Raw genomic sequence first — 26,902 nt, forward strand, 5'->3', positions numbered from 1 at the left:
ATAAAAATGTGTTGGTTGCCGAAACCGGTTTGGCTCCGTGGTAGAGCGTCGGTCTGCGGACTGAAAGGTCCCGGGTTCGATTCCGGTCAAGGGCATGTACCTTGGTTGCGGGCATATCCCCGGTAGGGGGTGTGCAAGAGGCAGCTGGCCGATGTTTCTCTCTTATGGACGTTTCTAGCTCTCTATCTCTCTCCCTTCCTCTCGGTAAAAAACAAACAAACAAACAACAACAAAAAAAACAATAAAAGAAAAAATGTGTTGGTTGGCATGACCTAACAGATCAAATGGTCTAAGTCTTAAAAGTAACATTATTCACTAAAAAATGGTCTGTTCAAGCAACAAAAGCTAATGATCTCTCCTAGCTCCATATGGCAAGTTATTTTACATGCCGTCTCTTAAATGTTCCAGCTGCATGGAATAACTGCTAATACACTTAGTGAAGACACCACCTTAAATGATTGTAATATTGAGCCCAAGGGTCTAATTGTTTTTTAGCACGTGAATAACTCTAAACCATTTCTGAACCTGTAAGATGATTTCATCTTCCTCAATGAGGAAGTCATGAATAGACTTACAGTCATCTCTAACCTTGTCCTATCATCACACACTGTGTTTTTATTTATCACAGAGCTACATCAACATCTGTCGCCATAAATAACACTTTTCAGGTGCAAATTTAATTCCATAGTCAAGGAACGAAATTAACGGATGTAACATATTTATTCTCCCAGCCTCCTGCGGCCTTCTCAGAGGACCGTTATCTAAACACGAGCGTGTGGTGCTCTGGGATGCCATACTTCCCTTTGTGCTCCTCAAACAACTTCCTGAGCTCCTCCATGTAGGTCTGATGCAGCTCCTCCACCTGCTCTGGGGTTGGGTTCAGAGTCTGGTGAACAGGGATTGGATGGCCAACTGCAAAAACAGAGGACACATCAGACGTAAGAAACCAAAACCACTCCACTCCAGACCACATGAGCAGCCCTGGAGAGATCTTGCAATCAGAACCCATCATCCCCGCAAGCTCCAAGCCCTCTCTCATTTTACTGGCTGCCGACAGTGGTCACCCCATCCCATTTGACAACAATTAAAGAACTTCCCTTCCCGGCAGACACTGGATGGTCAGTTCCCTGGTGGTTCAGACTTCGAGTCAAGTGAGCCACTGTGCTGCCCGCAGCTGTGAGGGAAGAGGCCACAGCTGTGCGTATGCGTCACCGGCATTCCTCCTCTGGTACAGCGGACAGCCAGCCCACAGTCCCCTATTGTGAGGGACCGTGAAGTCTTGAATCCTGAGGCATCAGCCCTCTCCTCTGACTCTGTTTAATGTTATCCAAAAAAATTCAGAGAACATATATCTTCGTAGCTAAATATCTATACTAAAAAGCATACATAATCATAAGGAATCCACTGTTAGTAATAGTGAGGGGGGGAAAACAACCAAAAGTCTCAATAGAAAAATTATTAAATAAACCATAGAACATTCATTCAATGGAATCCCATCAGTAACTTTTTCAAGTAAAATAATATTTTTGTAACTATGCATAGTGACAAATGTTAACAAGGCTTATTGTGGAGATCATTTTGCATTATACACAAATATCAAGTTAGTACATTGTACTAAAATGTCAATTATACTTCAATTTAAAAGAATAAAATAATATATATGTATGCACACATAGAGATGTCTAAAATGTAATAAGTGGGGGGGGAGTGAAAAATATATGATCCCATTTATGAAAAAAATTATATTTCTAGATACATTATAAACGTTTTAAAATGTCTGGAGAGACTGATAACCCAAGGAAGGAAGTTGAAGGAACTTTTCACTTTATCTGTACTGTGTAAATTTTCTACATTAGTGTTTTACCTATGTAATTAAAGACGAGCTAATTAATTTTTTAAAACCTGGAAATTACTATATGTATTTTAAAAGCCATTTATATAATAAATAACTTTAATCTAACCTATCTCAAGCTTTAGAAAATACAGTTACTCATGGCTTTTGCTCTCATGTGTCTTTTCTGCTAATCTCTGCGCCCTCTGCTGGTATGATGCTGCTACTGATGCCAAGAGTTTAAAATGTGCAGGATGTTCAATGACCAGCTTGGATAGCAAACTGATTATTCCCTTTGATTAGCTTGGGCTTTCGGTAAGAGAACAGAACTCAAAGAGAAGGATATTTCCTTTGGCCCATCCTGGGTCATCCCATGACACATATACACATTAATATTCTCAAACTGCTAACTTTTAAACCAGATATAGCCTCAAGAAGCTCATGTACAGTTTTCTTTGATAATTTTGATGTCAAATTTCTATAAAGTAGACATCAGTCCTTTGTAATTCAACATGGAGCGCTAGAAACACAACCGTCACGCTGTGAGTTGTGGCTGGGAATATGCACTGAGACTACTGTGGTCATGGGCGGAAGTGGCAGCTGGCGAGGCGTAGAAAGCACCGGGCTGGACCAGGCCTAGAGCTAGCTCACCAGCAAGCACACTGGACTAACAGGCAACTTCTGCCTAGCCTTGATTTTCACATGCATGGATATGAGTACAGTTAGGGGAAATCTGAAGCTTCCTTTGAGTTCTGAACTTTGTTTTTGTTTGGGGGGAGGGGGGACGCGAGAAAAACCTACATGTCAATCTCCTAGCAGTGGTCGGCAAACTCAATAGTCAACAGAGCAGCATACTGCGGCTCATGAGCCGCAGTTTGCCGACCACTATCCTAGTGAATTGTTGATTTTATGGGAAAACTTCTGTTTTCTTAGTGAAATTATCCCGCAGACAGAGGTCAATTGCAACTAACTATTCAGTGTGGGAGTGGGGGACACATAAAGAGACACAGCCGCCTAAGGAGATGTGGTGTATTGTTCCCAGCTTGCTTTAATTACCGTAGGACTTGTGGATTCTGAAGTTGAGTCTTATTTTCTGTGCGCTATCTCACAGTTAACTTCAATTCTGTCCTTTTCTTATTAGTGGTTTTATTATACATTGAGTGGCCAGTTTATTATGACCTGTGATCTCTGAATACATAATAATCTGGCCATAACAATCCCTGCCCCTCATTACAAAACTGACCCCCAAATTGGATCAGAGTAAGAAATCTTTCTCAATTACTTTTTAGGGATAAAGACAAAGATAATGAACCAAAATATGCAAATCTGAGGAGGGTCCCCTGATCAGAATTCTCTCTCTCTCAAATAAGGAGAGGTTTACTACTAAGGAGAAGAAAAAAAGATGTTTTCAACATAAAGCTAAGTGAGTGGCAAACTGCTGCATAATTCTCTTTTTATGACACAATGGAAAAACCAGCTGCCTCAGGCTGCTCTTGGAAAGAGAACTCCTTGCCCTGGAAAAAAATCACCCAACTTCTACTGGTGGCAGAGTCAGGAACCAGAGCGCTTGTTTATGTTTCGGTGCTTTTTATAGCTGGCATGCCCGCCTGCTCCGTGTTCCAAGTCCACCCAACAATCCGAGGTCACTTATGCATCTGTTGCTTCCACAGCAGCCTCGCTCTAACCTCTATAGTGCTGCACTGTATTTATCAAAGATGAAGAACGTGGGCCACTGTATATACAGCTGGAGAAAAATTAGAAAATGGGCATTATTGCCTCAGCAAGGAGATTTTTCAAAATAAGAAATCTCTGTCCTGCTTTTTTGTGGTTATGAAAGCTCCACAGAGTTCTCTCCTTAGGGGTCTCACACAGGAATTACTCTCTCTAGAAGCTACACAGCTGCACACTAGAGAAAGGACAGGCAGAGAGCTGCATGGCAGGGCAGGGTTGTGAACAGTCCAAATGTGGCTGCCAGATGAAACCTGGGTTCAAGTCCAACTTCTGGCTATGGTGAAGGCTTAAAAGATGCTCAATGTAAGTGTGTGTGTATCCATGCACACACACACACACACATACCACACACTCATGAACATTTATTGAGCACTTTATACATCATAAAGGGCACAATACTGGTCCCCTTAACATGATCTCTTTTAATCTCTACAATGAATATTTTAATTAAAGGTTCCCCTTCCTTTCCTTCTAGTTCAGAGAATCCCTTCATGTGCTTTTCCCCCCATCAGGTATAAATATGACTTGAAACATAATAGACTACTTTTGTCCTCAAGTGGTTCCAAACCAGTTTTATTTAAAGTATGTCCCTTCCCTATCCTTTTCCCCCCACCTATTTTTATTTTAAAATATTTCAATCCTAGAAAAAATATAATGCAAAATCACTTGCACACTCTTCCTCTAGACTCACCAATTTTGAACTGTTTGCCAAAATAAGTATATGAATCTGATATATGAATATATATAGGTATTATTATTTTTATTTTTTGTAGGAACATTTTAAAATTGTAGACAATAAGCATTCAATCATCCCTATATATTTTAGCATGTAAGAACAAAAACAGTCCCACATAACAACACCATTTTCATACCCAAGGAATCAAACCTCTACACAATATTATTTTGTACTTAATCCACATTCAAACTTGACCAAATGTCTCAATAATATCATTTATCACTTTCTCCTCCCCTTCCTCCCCCCCATCCATTGCAGCCGGTGCATCTCTCTGAGTACTCATTCTCTCAATGAGGCAGGCAGACAGAAGGGTTAGGGGAAATCAGGCAGGCAAGTGAGTGGTTAGGGGCAATGAGGTAGGCAGGCAGAGTGATTAAGGACAATCAGGCAGGCAGACAGGTCAATGGTTAGGAGCCAGCAGTCCCGGATTGCAGGAAGGATGTCCAACTGCTGGTTTAGGCCTGATCCCGCAGTCAGACATCCCCCAAAGGGTCCTGGATTGTGAGAGGGTGCAGGCCAAGCTGAAGATCCCTCCTGCTACACAAATTTCATGCCCAGGACTCTAGTTGTAAAAATCTTGTCCTCAACTTGTATTATTTCAAGTCACTACACAAGTCTTTAACTACACCTCATCCGGGGGTCTAGCTCACACCATCAGGCTGCTCTCAATCATCTGACTCCCACCGGACCACCACCGGATCATGGCAGCTGAGTCCTCGAAACATTCAGATTCATGGCGTGGGCTTTGAGAGATTTCAAGTAATAGTGAAAATTGAGATGCTAGCGACAAGAAATGGTCTTTCTGACGTAATTGTTCAGGGGTAAATATAAACGTGCTGAAGGAATCTTTCCTTTTCCTGAATCTTTAAGAGAAGCCCATCGGACACAGGCATGAGTAAAAACTAGGCTGTAGTTTTCTAGTCTTGATAACAAATTTGAATCTGGTCATTTCTTTTTCTTTTTTTTTTTAATATATTTTATTGATTTTGTACAGAGAGGAAGGGAGAGAGAGAGAGAGTTAGAAACATCGATGAGAGAGAGTCATCGATCAGCTGCTTCTTGCACACCCCCTACTGGGGAGGCAACCAAGGTACATGCCCTTGACCGGAATCGAACCTGGGACCCTTCAGTCCCCAAGCCGATGCTCTATCCATTGAGCCAAACCGGTTCCGGCGAATCTGGTCATTTCCATTTGACCACTGATCAATTAATTACTTGCCAGTAGAAGTGTAACCAGTCTATGACGATGACAAACTACTTTTTAAAAAAATGTTTACAGGGGGAATAAATGGTGTTAAAAGGAAACTTGACTTGGGATGGTGAACACACAGTATGATCTACAGATGACGTATATTATATAATTGTACACTTGAAACCTATTTAATTTTATTAATCAATGTCACCCCAATCAATTCAATAAAAATTTTTAAAAGAATAAAATTTTTTAAATGTTGAAGCCAACCAGGTAATAACTATGATCATTTAACCTGAAAAATATACTTGCTTTGAACATTCACAACTTCTTTCATGATACATATGTGTTACACTTAATTAAACTTCCAGTTCCTAAAAGCATGTCTTGCCATTTTCCTTATATCTGCCCCCCCCAAAAAATACCAACTACAGTATTTTGCACATAAAATATCAAAATGACTAATTAGCAATATGCCAAAAAATGTAATTAGCTTATCCTGAAAAATACAATTGCAGACTTAAACTTATCTCAGTATTTCTATTACATTAACAGATCAACATCTTCTAACATTCCATTTGAGTTAAATATAGCTTTTAAAAATGTCATGTGACTGCATGTGAAATGCTAAGTTCTTGTAAGCTAACAGTAATAAAATCCTTTTCTAATGAAACAGACCCAAAAAGAAACATCTGTATTTTTAGTTAATGAGCTATCCATAGTGGGACTCTTACTTCAGTTTCCTATGAAGTATATAATTTTGGTTAATTCTGATATTAGCACCTGACTCAGCTTTCTCATTTCCAACTCTCTAGTTCCTTTTCAACCTAAGGAGCTAATTACTCAGCCATTTTATCAACATGGTCTCTCATCCTCCTCCCCCACCTCTATTTCCCTAGACATGCAACTTTGAAAAAAATATATTTTTTATTGACTTTAGAGAGGAAGGGGGAGAAAGAAAGCAATAGAAACATCAATGGTGAGAGAGAATCATTGATCGGCTGCCTCCTGCACACTCCACACTGGGCATCTAGTCCGCAACTGGGCATGTTCCCTGACCAGGAATTGAACTATGACCTCTTGGTTCATAGGTCAATGCTCAACCACTGAGCTATGCTGGTTGGGTTAAACATGCAACTTTAAAAAATAAAATCAGTCTATAATAGGATACACATAAATATATCTAAGTTGCATAAAAAGAATGTACTTGCATCCTAACTGGTTTGGCTCAGTGGATAGAGCGTTGGCCTGCAGACTCAAGAGTCCCAGGTTCAATTCCGGTCAAGGACATGTACGTTGGTTGTGGGCCCATACCCAGTGGGGAGTATTCAGGAGGCAGCTGATCAATGTTTCTAACTCTCTATCCCTCTCTCTCCCTTCTTCTCTGTAAAAAGTCAATAAAATATATTAAATAAATAAATAAATAAATAAATAAAAGAATGCACTTGCTATAGAAATTGACACCTATGTATACTAACATGATGAAAACATCTTTTATACAAAAACTTGTATATATTAATGTAACTTCATCAAATAATTGCTGTTATACTCTGCTGCTACAGAGAAATAGATTCATCCTAAAGGACTAGAAATTTTATTTCTAAAATTGTATTCTACCTATAGTTTAAGAACAGTGATCTTGGAAGTCATCAATTCGCACTCAAATACAAAATATAGTCATTTTATATATAACAGGCATACTGGACATGAAGCTCAAATAACTTCTATAGAATTGTTATTTTAAGGAGTTCTCACTCAAAGCTACTTTCCTTGGGATTAGCACCTTAGTCAATAATAACAAATAATGCTCTAAGTAAGATAATGCTTTTACTTGTTTTAACAAGCATCAGTCTTGCCGAAACTGGTTTGGCTCAGTGGATAGAGCATCGGCCTGCAGACTGAAAAGTCCCAGGTTCAATTTCGGTCCAGGGCATGTACTTTGGTTTTGGGCATATCCCCAGTGGGGGGTGTGCAGGAGGCAGCTGATTGATGATTCTCTCTCATCGATGTTTCTAGCTCTCTATCCCTCTTCCTTCCTCTCTGTAAAAATCAATAAAATATATATTTTTTAAAAAAAAACTAGCATCTGGGAGCGGCCAGGCCCGGAGAGGCTGGGCCCGGAGCAGCCGGACCCAGAGCAGCCGGGTCGAGTGCGGCCAGGCCCGGAGCAGCAGCAGCCAAGTTCAGAGCAACTAGGTCGGGAGCGGCAGTGACCAGACCCGGAGCAGCTGGTTGTGGAACGAACCAGAGCAACAGAGGCCAGGCCCGGAGCAGCCAGGTCCGGAACAGCTCGCTCCTCGCCTGCCCCTGCCCCACGGCTGCCTCTCAGACATGGCTGGAAACTTTTGTGGGAACTTGAGGGTCTGCTGAATCAAGTGATGAAGGCTTAGATCTGGATGTGTTGAGTTAGTATAGGGCTGGGGTGTTGATCTGTGAGTGCCTTGGGTGGGGCCTGGATGAGGCTGGTTGACCTATTTGGAAATGTCTTTTGTGTGAAGTGTATCATTGGGCATGTGGAGGTATTATTGATATGAGAAAATGCTAAGTAATTGATTTACTATCTGAAAAGGGATTTACTATCGGGGAAAGGGAGGGAGGAAGAGACTGAACATAAACTGTGCACCTATGGATGAGGACAATGGGGGATGGGGAGGGGGCGGAGGGTGGGGTGGGAACCTGGTGGAGGGGGGAAGAAATGAGGAACCTTTATAATAATATGAACAATAAAGATTGATTTAAAAAAAAAAAAAAACTAGCATCAATCTTTGATGTATAATACATACCAACAGTGTGAATAGGTTTCCGATAGGGCACTAGGCCAAAATTGTACTGAAAAATTCCTCTGGCATGGAACAGTGGCAAAGCAAACCCCATAATCTTCTGTAGTTTATCCTGCACAGTCCGAAGCAATGAGCCTTCAGGGTTGCTAACTTGTTTAAATAGTTCATTTTCTCCAAAAGAAAACACAGGGACCAAATAGGCGCTGCAAATAAAAAAAATAAAAATAACAAAAAAGGAAAGAATAAGAAGTTTCAATGAAAACGATGCAAAGATGTGATAATGTCCAATTGATCTGCAACAGATCTCTAACAGTTATTTAAGGTCCCCAAGTCAACCTATGCTACTAACTCCATGTTCCATACATTGACACTGACTTACAGTTGAAATTCTTTGGGAGACACTTCAGCAGCCTAGTGATTATGGAAATTATTCTATAGAAAATCAAGGTTCCAGGAAGATTTTTCATCTGTTGTTTTGGCCATGGTTCCTTTGTTCATTTGGCTGGACATCTGGTATGTTTTTCTGTTTGCTTTGCTTTTAAAGGCATTTTAGTTGGTGGGTGCCATAGCTTTGCGCTACCTTTATGGAAATGTCGATTAGAAGGAGGACTGTCTTTAAGGGCTACAAAAATTACTTTACTTCCTCGTGCTCATTTAATAATGTCTTGCCTTCCCTGACCCAGTCACCCAAAATGAAAAGTCACTCACCCTTGGGTCAAAGCAATTTTCACAAATCCTTTCCGCCGGCGGATGAACAGAGTGAATTTCCCGGGATGGGCATCTAAGGATTCCTCTGCACCCCCAAGGACAATGACTGAAATGTTTCCACCTCCCTCCTTGCTCAGCACGTAGCACAGACTTTTCTTGGAAACTGAGACTGGCCCTTGGTGAATAAAACAAAAGGTGTGACTAATTATCCTTTTAAAAAATTGAAAACACCTTAATCACAATATTCTATGGCATCAGTGCACATCTAACAAGATTTCCAGTACGGCTTACATTTGGACACTCTGTCTACCTCAACAGCTCAGAAACTCCTCAGATTCCACGTTTCCAAACCCAATGAATTCAATCACTCATCAGAGTTGTTCCTTGCCCAATGTTACCTATCCAGGTGAATGGAACATCATCTATCTAAGTCACTCAAGTCAGAAACCAAGTCCCATATGTAATCCCCTCTTCTTGGCCACCACGTTGACCATATTCGTTCATTCAAAAGCATTTCCTGAGCACCTGCTACAAGCAAGACACCCTGCTAGATGCTGATTATAGGGTGACAATATTACTACAGGCTGGCTGCCTTCATTAAGTATTACTGACTCTATCAACTACTTTTCACAGTAATCCCCTCTTTTATATTTCTCCTGCCTTGATCACTATGCTAGCTGCGTCCTCATCACCTCTCCCTGATCACTCCAGCAAGCCCCTTCTATCACCACAGTCTCCAGTCTCACTTCCCTCTAATGCATCTCCTCTCTGAATGATCTTTCTAACATGCACAATCCATTCAGGTCCCTCTTTTGCTCAAAACCCCTCCCAAGTTCCCGGGGCTTACCTACAAGATAAAAATCTAAATTCCTCCTCATGACATATAAGCCTGTTGTGATCTGCCCTCCACTACCTGCCCAGCCTTAGTAGGAGCCTTGAAACACAGAATGTGCTCTGGCTGACAGCGGCTGGGTGCCTATTCAGCAAAATGAGCCAAGAGGAAGCGTTTGGAGGCAGTATGGTGATTATTAGAGGGAAAGGGTGTGGGGGAGGTAGGACTGAAAAGGACTGAAGCCACAGAAATCTCAGGAGTAAGAGCAAAACAAGCATCTGACAGCAAAGGATCCCTAAAACCCTATTGGTTCTTCACTACCTGAGGTCTGGCACATGCGTCTGTCTTTCACACCCAGAGCAGCAGCTACTGAGGCAGGCACAGAGCCTCGGACCCAGGCCTGTCCTGGGAAGCAGGTTCTGGCAGGGATTGACTCTAACTTTGCATCTCCACTGGCTACAAGTTTGCATATTTTTATTTTAGTGTTTAAATTTTTTAATTAAATTTATTGTGGTGGCATTGGTTAATAAAATCATATATGTTTTAAATGCACAATTCTGTAATGCATCATCTGTATATTGTATTGTACGTTCACCACTCAAAGTCAAGACTCCTTCCCTCTGGTAATCACCAGACTGTTGTCTTTTTTATTTTTATTTTTTCTTAATCCCTTCTTCACCTTTTCACCCAGAACCTGACAGCTGTTAGTCTGTTTTCTGTATCTATGAGTCTGTTTCTATTTTGTTTGCTAGCTTATTTTTGTCATTAGATTCCACACATAAGTGAAATCATATGGTACTTGTCATTCTCTGACTGGCTTATTTCACTTAGCAAAATGCTCTCCAGGTCCCTCCACACTGTCCCAAAAAATAAGACTTCCTTCTTTTTTAATTTTTATTTATTTATTTATTTATTATTTATTTTTATTTTTTTTTTACAGCTGAGTAGTATTCCATTGTGCAAATGTACCATTTATTTTGTTTTTGGAATATCTTAGGACAGTGGTCAGCAAACTCATTAGTCAACAGGGCCAAATATCAACAATACAATAACTGAAATTTCTTTTGAGAGCCAAATTTTTTCAACTTAAACTTCTTTTAACGCCACTTCTTCAAAACAGACTCGCCCAGGCCGTGGTATTTTGTGGAAGAGCCACATTCAAGGGGCCAAAGAGCTGCATGTGGGTTGTGAGCCGCAGTTTGCTGACCACGATCTTAGGTTATAGCAAAGGAAAAGGTCTCATGGTGTCATAAGCCAGTGATAGACACGTCTCATCTCAGATGCCAACTCCAGTAAATGGCAGTGGCTGTGGAGGCACCACATGGACAAAGACTCTATGGTTGATTATTTGTATCTGACATGCAACAGACAAGGTGCACCTGCATCTGTTGTGCCATGAATTTGCCACACCAGCTCTCAATTACGCTATTCAAACTCACCTATGGCTATACTTTGAATCAGCAGCTATTTACTGTAAATATCTTTCTGTGCTTTTTTTTTTTTTTTTTTTTTTTGAAATTTTTAAAGCTTCCCTTTAATTTTTTTTATGAAACTCTAATTTGTTAGTTTATTTTGTTTATTAGATTCCACACGAGTAAAATCATATGGTACTTCTCTTTCTCTGACTGGCTTATTTCACTTAGCATAATGCTCTCCAGGTCCAACCAGCTATCCCAAATGGAAATTAACAAACAAAATAGAAACAGACTCATAGATAGAGAATAGACTGACAACTGTCAAAAGGGAGGAGACAGGGGCAAGGGGGAGAGGGTGTAGATCGCGTGAAAAGGGTGAAGGGATTAAAGTGGGGGGAACCCTTCTACACACAGACAATATTATGGTGATTACTAGAGGGAAAGGGGATGGGGGAGGTAGGAGAAAGTAAAGGGGGGATAAATGGTGATGGAAGGAGACTTGACTTGGGTGGTAAACACTTAATACATTATGCAAATGATGTATTATAGAATTGTACACCTGAAACATATGATTTCATTAACTGTCACCCTAATAAATTCAATAAAAAGGAAAAAAATTCTAAACCGATGTCTGCACAACTCTGAAAAGAAGGGATACTGGTATTTTTCCTCTATAGTATTTTGGGGGTTTTATTGCACCCCCTAGAGGCCACAGGCAATCTAGACTGGACAGAGAGCCCAGGGCCATATGGGCGAAGGTCCATAAACAGAACCTAAAAATCCAGCCATTGATCCTGGTTCTTCAGTGCTGAGTGACTCCTACCCCGTATTTATGACAACAGAGAATTGATAGATTAATAGGAAGTAATGAAAACCTGGAAGACCATGGAAAATTCTATCTTTGAATATGCCACTTATTGATCCTGAAATTGAAATTAAAAAAAAAAAGACTATTCACTTTCCTTTATATCCAAGAAATGCAAAGACAATAATAATTAACCTATACAATGATCATAAACAGGAAGCACTTGCTCAGTTACTATAGCTTATGGTTAGTTAATAATTTGGTCAAATTGGAAAACCAAACAGAATGAGCCTCTTCAGTTGAGGCGAGAGCTACTGACACAAGTGAGAGCTATTGTACACATTCATATTGTATCTTTATAGCATTTCAGATTTATTCTCATAATTGGTAGAATTACAGCTTCACTAATCAAAAAATCTTCCACTAGTAATGCACTCCTATTTCTGACCCATTATATTTAACCTGGGAAGGAAAAGATAGCAGATTATGTTTAGTTTAATACTGCCATTACTTCAAGAGACATCAGAGGACATTTTTCATCTCTAATATCAATAAAAGTATCTCAGGCACTTTTCCAACGCTGCCATTTACCACTTATTTGATTCTCTCTACCACATCTGGGATCATAAAATAGACTCATCAATTTATTCTTTCATTAAATTCACATCTATTGAACATCCCTAAATTCCAGGCAGTATCCTAGATCTGTGGGTGGACAGAGAAAAGGAGAGTCTGTGCTGTGCTGGCATTTATAGTGCCGTGAGAGAGGCAAGAAATAACCGAAAAGTGCCAGATTGGGATAAAGACTCTAAAACGGGGTTGGGCAGGGGGAGGGAGGGGCATTCTGTGTAGTCCTGTCTTCCTAGTACATTGCAGAAACAGCAATCTGCCTTTACTTACCACTGCTCATCAGGTATTCTCGGAAGAGAGGGCACCGGAACCAAATCGGAAGCACATGGAGATATGCAGTAAAGTCTGGGTAGAGCTTCTTGAAGTCGGAATAATTTGTACAAAAATTTCCAAAGGCTCCGGCCACAAGCACTCCATGGGGGTGAAACCCAAATATGTAGTTGTGACTTGGATCCAAATCACTAGTTTTGATGAGCTACAACACATTTACATTGAGGATTTAAAAAAAAAAAAAAAAAAAAAAAGTTCCCTGACTAGTTTCCAGGAAGAAACTAAATGACTAATAATTATGTCAAGAGGATATGAGCCATGGCTAGTTGCTCAGTGGTTAGAGCATCTTTCTGTGGACTGAAGGTCCAGGTTTGATTCGCAATCAAGGGCAGGTAGCTGGGTTGTGGTTTGATCCATGCAGCCAATCGATGTATTTATCTTACATCGATGTTGCTTTCTCTCTTTTTCTTCCCCTCCACCCAAGGATGGAATAAAATATCCTTGGTTGAAGATTTTTTTTAAAAAGAAGTGAAAAAATGTTAAAAAGGAAATGGAGAATATGACTTGTTTTCATTCCCTGGGTTAAAACTGCTCCCCAAATTCTTAACTATTTCCTGAGCTCAGAGCCCCTCACAACAGCCTAAGTTTTAACTTAGCTTATAGTCTACTTAGTAACTTGGGCTGATTTGTAGGCTTTCTCCCTCTAAAAGAGGAAAAACTTAAAATATATGTAATAGCCCTACCTGGTTTGGCTCAGTGGATAGAGCATCAGCCTGCAGACTGAAGGATCCTAGGTTCAATTCTGATCAAGGGCACATGCCCCAGTTGTGGGCTCGATCCCCAGTGGGGAGCAGTCAGGAGGCAGCCAATCAATGGCTCTCTCTCATCACTGATGTTTCTATCTCTCTCTCCCTCTCCCTTCCTCTCTGAAATCAATAAAAAGATATTAAAAAAGAGAAATATATGTAATGAAATTTTTTCATTCTTCTTCAAGCTCAAAATCATACTACTATATAAAACAAGTCTACTCACATGAATTGGAAAGTAGTCATTAAAGTGCTTCCAAACGGCCCAGCTTCTGACCCAGTTGGATCGCCTGCCTCCTTGCTCTGGAGTACGCCAGTCAAAGTAGAGCCATGTCAAGTAAGGGATGTACAGGAACCAGTAGTTGTATAAGATCAGGAGCAAGAGGATTCCAATGCACACCTCCGCTGTAAGAAAGGGAAGCCCTCAGGAATCAGGGTTAGCATCTGCTCCCTCTTGTCCAATCACTGGCCCATGGAGGGAGATTTAATACATACAAAGGGTGTTAAACTGAGCCTCAGTTCAAGTGGGTAATAAAACAAGATGACAATGACATAGTATTGGATATTTACTATATACCAAGTATTGTATTGCGTATTAAGCCAAAATATTTCCACTTAATCTTCATAGATCCCTGGTATCAATGAAGCAGCCATAGAATTCTTTTTTTAAAATAAATCTTTATTGTTCGGATTATTACAATTGTTCCTCTTCTTTCCCCCTCTCCCCCCTCCCCGTTTCTCCCCTCCACCCGTTTTCCATCCCACCCTCTGTCCTTACCTTCCCCTGCAACTGTCCTCATCCACAGGTGTACGATTTTTGTCCAGTCTCTTCCCGTATCCCCAACATCCCTTCCCCCCGATTATTGTCAGTCCACTCCCTTTCTATGCCCTGATTCTAGATATTATATTCACCAGTTTATTCTGTTCATCAGATTTTTTATTCATTTGATTTTTAGATTCATTTGTTGATAGCTATGTATTTGTTGTTGTTCATCATTTTTATCTTTACCTTTTTCTTTGTCTCCCTCTTCTTAAAGAATACCTTTCAGCATTTCATATAATACTGGTTTGGTGGTGATGAACTCCTTTAGCTTTTTCTTATCTGTGAAGCTCTTTATCTGACCTTCAATTCTGAATGATAGCTTTGCTAGGTAGAGTAATCTTAGTTGTAGGTTCTTTCTATTCATCACTTTGAATATTTCTTGCCACTCCCATCTGGCCTGCATAGTTTCTGTTGAGAAATCAGCTGACAATTGTATGGGTGCTCCCTTGTAGGTAACTACTGTTTTTCTCTTGCTGCTTTTAATATTCTCCCTTTGTCTTTTGCTCTTAGCACTTTAATTATGATGTGTCTTGGTGTGGTCATCTTTAGATCCTTTTGTTTGGGGTTCTGTGCACTTTTTGGATTTGTAAGTCTATTTCTTTCACCAGGTGGGGGAAGTTTTCTGTCATTATTTCTTCAAATAGGTTTTCAGTATCTTGTTCTCTTTCTTCTTCTGGATGATTTTGATGTTGGTACGCTTGAAGTTGTCCAAGGGGGTACTTACACTATCTTCATATTTTTGGGTTCTTTTTTATTTTTGCTTTTCCGGTTGGGTGTTTTTTGCTTCTTTGTATTGCAAATCTTTAACTTGATTCTTTTCATCCTCTAGTCTGCTGTTGGATCTCTGTATATTATTTTTTATTTCAGTCACTGTATGCTTAATTTCTAGATGGTCCTTTTTCATATCCTCGAGAGTCTCATTAAATTTATCATCCTTTTATAGAAAATTCTTGAAAAATCTTATAACCATGGTTTTGAACTCTATATCCAGTCATTTGCTTTCCTCCATTTCTGTCATTTATGACCTGTTTCTTTGTCTCCACATTTTGGCTGCTTCCCCAAATTGATAGAGTGGTTTTTTGTGCTAGGTGTCCTATAGGGCCCAGTGGCTCAGCCTCCCAGTTACCTGAGGTGGACACTCCTGGTGCACCCCTTTGTGGGCTGTGTACACAATTTTGTTTTAGTTAAGCCTTGATTGTTGTTGGTATCACTGGGAGGAATTGACCTCCAGGCCAATTGGCTGTGAGTATCAGCTATGTCTACACTGAGAGAACTTCTGTGCTGGAGACATCCTTATGAGACAAAACTTGCAAAAGTCTCTATGCTCAGCTTGGATGGGGTGGAGTCTCAGGGCGGAGCATTCAGCAATGGCTTCCCATCAGCCCTGCCCTAAGGACCCCCTGAGTCTCAATGTCCCACGGTAATCACTGTCCCAAGTGATTACAATCAGTGTCACAAGCACCTCTGAGAGAAAGCCGCCCTCAAGTTTCTTTCTTTTAAAAAAAAAAAAAAAAATTTTATTGATTTTTTACAGAGAGGAAGAGAGAGGGATAGAGAGTCAGAAACATCAATGAGAGAGAATCATCTATCAGCTGCCTCTTGCACACCCCTTTCAGTCGCAGGCCGATGCTCTATCCACTGAGTCAAACCGGTTTCGGCCGTCCTCAAGTTTCGCCTGCTGCCCGACAGTCCAGTTTCTCCTCGAATGAGTCTGAGTCCCCAGAGTCTCACCTAGAACTGGAGTTCAGAGAAGTCGGGAGCTTTTGTCTCCCTCCCGATTGAGAAAGCCAGCCATGTACTTAGTTGCCAGCCCTCTCCGCGCGTGCGTCTCTATCCCTCTACCTTTTGCAGCTCCTCTGAGTCTCAGTGTGCTTTTCTCTTTCCTTCTAGTCATAGAATTTCCACTCTGCCAGCCTTCCTGTGGTCCTGGATTATGTCTGTTTTGTCTTTTAGTTGTAGTTTTGAAATTGTTGTGTGAGGCAGCAGTTTAGATGTTTACCTATGCTGCCATCTTGGTTTCTCCCACAGCCATAGTATTCTTAATGTTCATTCCATAGAAGAGATGATGGGGCTTAGAGAGGTTCAGTGAATTGCCCAAGCCACGTATTATATATAAGTGGTTGATCTGCCTAAATTCAAAGTTCCCATTGGCATGAGATGAGGCAGGGGGTGGGTGGGGAGATAGGAGGGAAGGAGGAAGGATCATCACTCATAGGAGTGATGCAGAGGGATACAACAGGTGTTCACCTTGACCGAGCAACCATTACTCATGTGCCCATACAGGGGCACATTCTAGTGACAAACTTCATTTGCAGGAACTCTATTGCCAGAGATAGAAATAGTATAGGAGGGACTCTTTCTATCATAGTTCCTCTATTGCTACTTGTAATATTTCACAATGACAGAGTAAAATCCAAGTTGTTCATGCACCTAATGATGCAAAAACTGACCAATCTTGGCTTGGGTAATTAGTAACAAGTATGTATGCCTGCAGAAAACGGTTTGGCTTAGTGGACAGAGCATTGGCCTGCGGACTGAAAGGTCCCGGGTTCAATTCCGGTCAAGGGCATGTACCTTGGTTGCAGGCACATCCCCAGTAGGGGGTGTGCAAGAGGCAAATGATTGATGATTCTCTCTCATCAATGTTTCTAACTGTCTATCCCTCTCTCTTCCTCTCTGTAAAAAATCAATAAAATATATTTTTTTAAAAAAGAATGTACGCCTTAAAGTAATATATTAACCTAAGCTAAAGATTTCCTTCTTATGTCTATACAACATGTTACACTGAAAAATGTTTCTAAAAAGAGAAATATATCAATGAGAGGGGAGGGAGCATAAAGACATAAGGTTTGGTGCATAGTAAGTGCTCAATAAATGCCAGCTGCTACTATTACTTAAAGGAGTGCCATTGCCTCTTTCTCTGCTATTATGTGCTGCAGTCACTAATTCAGTGCTGACTTTAGTGTCCAAAACTCCTTCCACTATCAGCTTTGTTAAAAATAACTTTGTCCCTTCACTTCCGTTCAGGGCACATGCCCGAGTTGTGTGCTCAATCCCCAGTACCGGTGGTGCAGGAGGCAGACAATTCCACTTTTTTATTTACTTCCATAGGGTAGTAAGTCAAATACTGGAGCGCTAAGCAGAACATCTTTGTCGCCTGATACACTTTAATATTTTACTATCTAAAGGAGGTGCTCTCATTTAAACTCCCACTCCACACATTGCACACATTCTTTTCTATTTCATATCGTATTAAAAAAGATTTTTAAATCCCTTAATCCTAAATTGGATCGAAATTAGAAAACCCTACAAAAACTAGGTGAAGGGATCACCTCTATTTTTATCTCATCAAGCAATCCAATGTAACATGATTCTTCTAAATTGGAGGTCAAAGAGACAAGAGAGATGTGAAGTGTATTCTAATATATTTAATATTATACAGTTCTCAAAGCTGATGCTGATACCTGCTAGGATTATCTAGATTCACAAACCAAGCTACATCGAAGGCCTGAATTTCAGCTGCCTTGACTTAGGTACATCCTGGATGAAAAGCCACAGGTCAGTCTCTACTTTTACACTCCCATAGACTTGGTTTTCTCCCAACTATTGAGGAACCTGCCTCCCCTAATTTTCATTGAGGTAAAATTCATATAACATCATTCCAAAATCAACCTTGTATCATTAAGCAATAACTCCTTATTTTCCTCTCCCCTAACCCCAACAACCAACAATCTGCATTCTGTACCTATGGTTTTACTGCTCCCAGACATTTTATATAAATTGTATGATCCAATATATATCCTTTTGAAGACATCAAAAGTTTTTGTTTGTTTGTTTGTTTGTTTGTTTTTTACTTTAAAGCAAGCATGTGAAACTCACAGCCAGCAAAGGCATGCAGCCCACTGGCCATGAATTTGACATGCTTGCTTTAGAGGAAGAGAGAGAGGGAGAGAGAAAAAGAGGGAGGGGAAGAGAGAGAGAGAGAGAGATTGAGAGAGAGATTGAGAGAGAGAGAGAGAGAGAGAGAGAGAGAGAGGGAGAGAAATATTGATTGGCCTTCTGCGCACATCCCAAATGGGGATTGAACCCACAACCTGAGTATGTATCCTGACTGGGAATTGAATCCTCCACCTTTTGGTGCACAGGCTGACGCTCCAACCAACTGCGCCAAGGCTAGACATCAAGTTTTTGAGGTTCATCCATGTTGTAGCATATCCCAGTACTTTATTCCTTTTTAAGGGTGAAGAATATTCCCCTGTATGGGTATATTGCAATTTATCCATTCTTCTGTGGGTCACATTTGGGCTATTTCTGCCTTTTGGCTACTGTGAATAGTGCTGCCATGCCCCGCCCACTTGAATAGCATACACATAATCATTACATTTGTATTGCTGATGAGCAATACAGTCACAAAATAATGCAAACTTCTTAATATGACTTAATGGAAAATATACCCATCACCTTGCTGGTCTTCTTACCCAAAATGTTTACTCTGACTCTAATCATGAGAGCATAATACGCAACTCCAACCGTGGGACATTCTACAAGCTGGGACTATTTTTTTTTTTTTAATCTCTTAAAAAGATTAAAGAACAAGTAACAGGTATAGGAACTGTTCGTTTTAAATGAATATTTGAAGACAATTAGGGAAATCTGAATATGAATTACATATTAAATAAGATCACTATATTACTGATACATTTTTTTAAAGTTTTTTTAATTGATTTCAGAGAAAAATGAGAGATTTTTAATTGATTTTTTAGAGAGAAAGGGAGAGGGATAAAGAGTTAGAAACATCAATGAGAGAGAAACATCAATCAGCTGCCTCCTACACACCCTCTTCTGGGGATGTGCCCACAACCAAGGTATATGCCCTTGACCGAAATCGAACCCAGGATACTTCAGTCCACAGACCAGCACTCTGTCCTCTGAGCCAAACCAGCCAGGGCTGCAATTTCTTTATAAAGAATTTTTAAAAATATGTTTTTTTGATTTTAGAAAAAGAGAAAGGGAAGGAAGAGAGAGAAACATCCATCAACTGCCTCCTGCACACCCCCTACTGGGGATCAAGCTTGCAATCTGGAAAGTGACCTCTTGATGGATGGTATGATGCTCAGCCAACTGAGCCACCCTGACCAGGGCTTGGCAAGTTTCTTTAAAAGTTAAACCTGGGGACTGAAGGTCAAGGGCATGTACATTAGTTGTGGGCACATATCCAGTAGGGGGTGTGCAGGAGGCAGCTGATCAATGTTTCTCTCTCATCGATGTTTCTAACTCTATCCCTCTCCCTTCCTCTCTGTAAAAAAATTAATAAAATATATTTAAAAAAAGAATACATATGATCTGACTCCATTTTTAGATAAAACACTGGAAAATGCAAACTAATTAATCTGCATAACAGAAAGCATACCAGTGGATGCTTGGAGAGATTACAAAAGGGATATGAGAAACCTTTAGAGATCATGGCTATATTCACTATCTTAACTGTGGTGATGGCTTCTTATATCACAAGTTGTCAAAGTGTACACTTTAAATAGGTGCAGTTTACCTCTGTATCTCAGTAAGGGTGCTTAAATAAATATGTAAATAAATAGACCCATTCAATAAAACATCATGATCCCACCCATGTGGTCTTAGGCAAGACATTTAACCTCTTGAACTTCAGTTTTCCTCATTTAGAAAAATAAACTTATAATCTGTGACATGTGGGGTCGTAGGTTAAAGATAGTCAATAAATGTTGGCTCTCTTTTTCAATTTGCTACTTTTCAGTCAGCAGGTTGGTAGTCTGCAAGTTAGTAAGTAATGTTTTTATTTTTGGAATATTAAGATTGGATCATAGGTGATCCAGCAATCCCATTTCTAGATATTTATCTGAAGGAAATGAAATCACTCTCTTGAAAAGATGTCGAAACCCGGTTAGCTCAGTGGATAGAGCTTCGGTCTGGGGACAGAAGGATCCCAGGTTCGATTTCGGTTAAGGGCATATACGTTGGTTGCAGGCACATCCCCAGTGGGGGCTGTGCAGGAAGCAGCTGGTCGATGTTTCTCTCTCATTGATGTTTCTAGCTCTCTATCCCTCTCCCTTCCTCTCTGTAAAAAAAATCAATAAAATTTAAAAATTTTTTTAAAGATATCTGTACCCTAAAAGCCAAACATAGAAACAACCCAAATGTCCATTGATGGAAGAACAGATAAAGAAAATGTGATACACACACACACACTGGAAATATTATTCAGCCATAAAAAAGGAAAGCCTGCCATTTGTGACAACATAAATAGACCCAGAGTGTATTAGGGTAGTGGACTAAGGCCCATAGAGAAAAGCAAATAGTGTATGATCTCATTGATATATGAAATCTAAAAAAAATTATCTTACTCAGAGATATAGAGAATGGATTAGTGCTTGCCAGAGGCAGGGATGGGTGGGGTAGGCAGTAGGAATGAAGGAATCAAAAGGTACACACTACCAGTTATGAGATAAATAACTCCTGGAGCTGTAACGTACAGCAAGATGACTATAGTTAACAATACTATAGTATTATTGTACATAGTTAAAAGTTGCTAGTAAATCTTTTTTTTAATATATTTTATTGATATTTTACAGAAAGGAAAGGAGAGAGATAGAGAGCTAGAAACGTCGATGAGAGAGAAACATCAACCAGCTGCCTCTTGCACATCCCCTACCAGGGATGTGCCTGCAACCAAGGTACATGCCCTTGACAGGAATCGAACCTGGGACCTTTCAGTCCTTAGACCGACACTCTACCACTGAGCCAAACCGGTTTTGGCGAAAGTTGCTAGTAAATCTTAAAAGTTCTCATCACATGGAAAAAAATTATAACTATGTGTGATGACTCATACTAACTAAATTTATTGTGGTAATCATTTTTCAATATATATACACATATTCAATCATTATATTGCACACCTAAAACTAATACAGTATCATAAGATTGGAGGACCCATACTTAACATTGATCTCAAAGAAACAATGTTTGGTTTCATGACCAAATGAAACATTTTACTATTTGTTAAGAAAACCCAAAGGTGCCGAAGCCGGTTTGGCTCAGTGGATGGAGCGTCAGTCTGCGGACTGAAAGGTCCCAGGTTCAATTCCGGTCAAGGGCATGTACATTAGTTGCGGGTACATCCCCAGTGGAGGGTGTGCAGGAGGCAGCTGGTCCATGTTTCTCTCTCATCGATGTTTCTAGCTCTCTATCCCTCTCCTTTCCTCTCTGTAAAACATCAATAAAATATATTTAATAAAAGAAAAAAAAAAAAGAAAAAGAAAACCCAATGGCCAATAACGGGCTCATTTCCTGATAGTGGAAGAAAAGTGTATTATAAGATTTTGATTTAGAGATTTTAATATATAGTTAATAAAATCCCCCCTTTCACTATTAGAACTAGCTATTATATCAACTTCTTGCTTTAAAACTGCCCTGGCTGCCGAAGCCGGTTTGGCTCAGTGGTAGAGCATCGGTCTGCGGACTGAAGGGTCCAGGTTCGATTCCAGTCAAGGGCATGTACCTTGGTTGGGGGCACATCCTGAGTGGGAGGTGTGCAAGAGGCAGCTGGTTGATGTTTCTCTCTCATCGACGTTTCTAGCTCTCTATCTCTCTCCCTTTCTCTCTGTTAAACATCAATAAAATATATTTTTAAAAAAAAACAAAAAAAAACTGCCCTGGCTGATGTGGCTCAGCTGGTTGAACATTGTCCCATGCACCAAAAGGTCACCGGTTCAATTCTCAGTCAGGACACATGCTCAGATAGTGGGTTTGACCCCCAGCTGGGGTCCATGAAGGAGGCAATCAATGTTTCTCTCTTACATCAATGTTTTTTCTCACACTCCCTTCCTCTCTCTCTAAAAATCAATAAAAACATATATTTTAAAACTGTTATAGTTAAGTAGAAAGAACTAAGCCAGCTTTTATCCTACTCTTCCTAGAAGAACTGAATTGTAGGTTTGTCAACTGACTCTAAAAGAGGGAAGGAAGTCTTGCATAAATTTTAGTTAATATGTGATGAATAAAAGAAAGAATAAGTAAGCTACCATTTTTTTGCAGTCCAAATAAAACAGTTAATTCAGGCAAGAATCATTTAAATAGGGACTTAGACTACTAAGTAAAGGGGGAACTTTTGTTTGCAACTAGCCAATTACCATCTCTCAGATTACATCTTACCTGATCACCCTAGACCCTAATAATAGAAGTAGGCATTATGTGCATCCTAATATAATGCAACGCGAAGCACAAAGCAGCAAGTAGGAAGAGGTCATGTCAAAAAGGTTTCACCTAGCCCTAGCCGATTTGGCTCAGTGAATAGGGCACTGGCCTGTGGACTAAAGGGTCCGGGGGTTCAATTCCAGTCAAGGGCATATGCCCAGGCTCCAGGCTCGATCTCCAGTAGCTGGTGTGCAGGAAGCAGCCAATCAATGATTTTCTCCCATCACTGATGTTTCTATCTCTCTCTCACTCAACTTTCCTCTCTGAAATCAATAAAACATATTTTTAAAAAAGGTTTCACTAGCCCTGGCCAGTGTGGTTCAGTTGGTTAAGCGTGGTCCCATGCACCAAGAGGTCCCCAGTTTGATCCTTGGTCAGGGTACATGCCCAGGTTGCAGGCTCAATCCCAAGTGGGGGCATGCAGGAAACAGCCAATCGGAGTCACATCTATGTTTCTCTTTATCTCCTTCCCTCTTCCTTCCGCTTTCTCTAAAAATCAATTTAAAAATCTTTAAAAGAAAGAAAGAAAAAAAAAAAAGGAACCTGTGAGTTGAATAGCTTCCCTTTTGGGTGACAAAGCAGAGGCATACAACGCATATTTATTTCTTACCTCCCATGGGTGAGGCATGTGTTAGGGGCTCCCTCACTGAGCTTATGGATAAGGATAGCAAGACAGACCTTTCTCAAGTAACCACAGACATACACAAATACAAGCAATGACAAGCGTCATGAGTGTACTATCAGAGATGTGATGATTGATCAGCAAGCAATTCAGTCTCCAAATTCAAGCCACTACACTGAGTGCACAGGGGTTAAAGCAAGGACTTGGGGTAGAATACTTGAGTTTGCATCAAGCTCCTCCTACCTCTGACTAACTGTGTGACCTTGAACAATTTATTTCACCTTTTAGTTCCCTCATCTATACAAGTGCTATAAAACAAGTGTGGGGCCTGGCCAGTGTGGCTCAGTGTTTGAGCATTGACCTACGAATCAGAAGGTCACAATTCGATTCCCAGTCAGGGAATATGCCTGAGTTGCAGGATCTATTCCCAATGTGGGGCATACAGGAAGCAGCCAATCAATGATTCTCTCTCATCATTGATGTTTCTCTCTCTTCTCTCTTCCTCTCTGAAATCAATAAAATAAATATATATTAAAATAAAAAACAAGTGCAGGTATGAACAGTCCTTACAAAGGAGAGTTGCTGTGAAGATGACATGGTCAATACTATATGGTGCCAGAATGGGGCCTGGCACACACTAAGCGTGTTCCCACCCCCCACCCCCACCCCCCAAAGTGTGTCTGTTATTATCTTCATAGTCCTTTGGCCAGGAGCAAAATGGAATGTAATGGTATCAATCCTCTCTGTCTGGCCTGTGAGGACTTAATGTTTTGAATATCCTTTTTTTCTTTCTTTCAGTAAACTCTTGCTGCACACCACACTCAGAGTTTGTTAATATATATTTTTATTTTTAAATATATAAATTTATATATATATATATATTGCATAATAGCTTTACAGTTGTGAGTACACGAGTTTATGTTTGCATTATTATTTATTAATTATTGTATCATTTACTTGTGTTACACCTGTAAGCCTACTGCTGCATACCCCTGTGTATGATGCATGAGCTCCATTCTGAAACAAAAGCGTTAGAAATCCTAGGGATAGAGCCTGGGTGTCCATATGCTTGAAGCTCCTTGGACTGGGAACCACTTTCTAAAGTGGTTCAAAAGCGTAAAGCTCTCCGGAGCAATGAGTTTACTAGTGCTGTTACTATTATTGCAGCCTCAGCAGTGTGCAACCCATGATCTGATCTTACAGCGTGCAAATGATGGCAGCCTCGAGAGTTGAAGTTTCTACTAATTTCTTTCTCCTCTCATACCATCCCCCATTTCTCCAAAGCAGAACAAATATGCCGACAAAAAGCGCTCGGGTAAGGCCCCCCTCCTTGTCCTCCAAGCCTGCCTCCAGTGCGTTTTCCTGCGAGCTTAACTTGGGAACGGGTCAGAACACACTCCTGGGTGGAATTATTTGCAGACAGAGGCCACCCAACCCAACCCAACCCAACCCAACTGTGGAACAGTCCTCTTTGTATCCAGAAGGTCTCAAACACGGAAAAGCCAACACGGCTATTTGTCATGAGGGTGGGGAGAGGAAGGAATCAGGTGTGAAAAACCTGGGCATTGCTTTTCCATTTATGAGGGGCTCAGGTGCCATGGTCTCCAGCTCCGTTGGGTCGTGGTTACACCTGAGTGTATGCATTTGCCAACATTCGTTGGGCCGTACCCTTATAACCTATGTCTTTTATTATAGGTAAAGTACACCTCGGCTTAAAAAAAAAAAAAAAAAAAAAAGCCCAGGGAAAAATAAAGCTGGCAGTCATTCCCCAGGAGGTTCACGTGGGGAGAGACAGCGAAGAGGAGTTCCAAGACAGCTCCAAACGCCCTCTTTGACCTGTCCGTTCTGGCTCCCCGGGGAAGGAAGAGAGCTGCAGGGTCCTCAGACAAGGACTGTCGGGGAGGAGGGGGCAGACGGAGCCGCACGCACCCCGGTGTTCGGCCCGGATCTGGCAGCCCGGGGCGCGCGGGGTTCTTACCGAGCAGCAGGAAGGACAGGACCCACTGGAACACCGCCGCCGTCTGCAGCCGCCGCGCCAGCGGGATGTTGAGCGGCGCGAACTCCAGCTTCATGGTCCGGCCCGGCGAGCTCGGCGCGTACTGCGGCCCCTGGCACCTCGCTGCCCTGCAGCGCCGGCGGCAAGTGCGCGGTCCGAGCGGGTCCGCGCGGGTACCCGCGGGGCGGGGAGGAGGAGGAAGAGGAGGAGGCGGTGGCGGTGGTGGCGCCGGAGCGGACGGGGGCTGGACTTTGTCTTGGGTGGGAGGGCGCGCCGGGGCCGAGGCTGGGGGCTGCCAATCAAGCGCGCCCGGGCCCCGGAGCAGCTGGCGCGCCCCGGGCGCATTGGCTGGCGCGTCCTGGAGCCCGGACAGCGCTCCGCGTGGGGCACCGGGGACGCCGAGAAGGAGAAGCTGGCTGCCCGCCACAGCCCGGCCGCGGAGCTCCTGCCACCTCGCAGAGGCCCTGGGGTCTCCACCGGGATCTGACTGCTGTGCAGCAGATCGATCGTCCAGGCTCCGCTTCGGCGTCCGCCTTTAAACCCACCCCTTCCTCTGGATCACCCACCAGCTGGAAGGAAACGCGGGGCTCGGCTTCTTTGGGAGCAGGGTACTGACTCCAATGTATATTGGTCTGTGCCCCCCACACCACCCCCAAAACTGGAGAGGGGCCGGGACTTGGCCTCTCACTTTTGCGTCCTCAGTGTCCTGGACATCTTTTACTTATTCACTCATTCGGCAGACACTTAGTACTCACCGCATGCCAGGCACCGTTCTGGACTTGGGGGATACATCTAGAAACCAGTCATTCATCGATTCTGCTGTCAGAGTACAAATTATGGGGGTTAGGGGTGGAGTGTGTGTGTGTGTGGGGGGGGGGGGGGTGACAACTATAAGCAAATGACAACACATATCTGCAAAGCGGAAGCCTGCTATGAATGACTGGGAGAAGGTTCTAGGATAGATTGGAGAGCCAGGGAAGTCTCTGAAGAAGTGACCCTGACTTGAACTATAACTATGAATCTGGTCCAGGCAAAGGGAAGCACAGGTCCTGCAGCTGAAATCCCAAGAAGACCAATAGAGAACAGGAGGAGATTGAGGTGAAATGAGGCGAAAATGGGGTTCAAGGGTCAGGTCCTTTACCCGAAGACTTGTCACTGGAAGGTTTCAATTATGATGTGTTAAGTAGATGGATGGATTCCAAATAGTGCCCAGTGCTTTTCCACCCGCTATCGTTTTCTTTACAAATGTTAGCTGCCACGCATCCAAAACGGAAACCATCCCCACGTCACAATATTTTGAAATTGTTATTTAGGGGACATTTGAGAGCAATTGTCATCAGTTTGACTCAAACTCTTATATAAAAGTTCTCTGCAGTTTTGGACATTTCTTATCTTGACACCTGCTTTGCATCAAGCATTACCCTTGGTGCTGATGACAAGGAAGTGAATTAAGACATGGTCTCTCAGTCTTTGAGAACTCTCTTGCATTCATTCCTTGA

General features: G+C 41.6%; 1 protein-coding gene across 1 annotated transcript; it reads right to left on the bottom strand.

Annotated features, from left to right (window-relative positions):
* Window positions 1-25: 25 nt before the first annotated feature.
* On the bottom strand, window positions 26-25,764 carry MOGAT1 (monoacylglycerol O-acyltransferase 1). Its single transcript, XM_084891407.1, has 6 exons — window positions 25,386-25,764; window positions 13,963-14,141; window positions 12,931-13,135; window positions 8,979-9,153; window positions 8,274-8,473; window positions 26-912 (listed from the first exon to the last, which is right to left on the bottom strand). The coding sequence occupies exons 1-6, from the start codon at window positions 25,477-25,479 to the stop codon at window positions 758-760; spliced, it is 1,008 nt and encodes a 335-aa protein (XP_084747533.1). The 5' UTR covers window positions 25,480-25,764; the 3' UTR covers window positions 26-757.
* Between the last annotated feature and the right edge of the window lie 1,138 nt (window positions 25,765-26,902).

Source organism: Pipistrellus hanaki (assembly GCF_964339955.1).
Source record: "Pipistrellus hanaki genome assembly, chromosome: 8".
NCBI classification, from domain to species: domain Eukaryota; kingdom Metazoa; phylum Chordata; class Mammalia; order Chiroptera; family Vespertilionidae; genus Pipistrellus; species Pipistrellus hanaki.

Bases quoted from the DNA above. Each gene is read 5' to 3' on its own strand.
- MOGAT1 (XM_084891407.1), bottom strand. From the start codon at position 25,479: ATGAAGCTGGAGTTCGCGCCGCTCAACATCCCGCTGGCGCGGCGGCTG. The intron at 14,142-25,385 runs GTAAGAACCCCG...CCTTTCTTACAG, and splicing joins CCTGTCCTTCCTGCTGCTCG to CGGAGGTGTGCATTGGAATC. The intron at 13,136-13,962 runs GTGAGTAGACTT...AATGTGTTGTAG, and splicing joins ATGACTACTTTCCAATTCAT to CTCATCAAAACTAGTGATTT.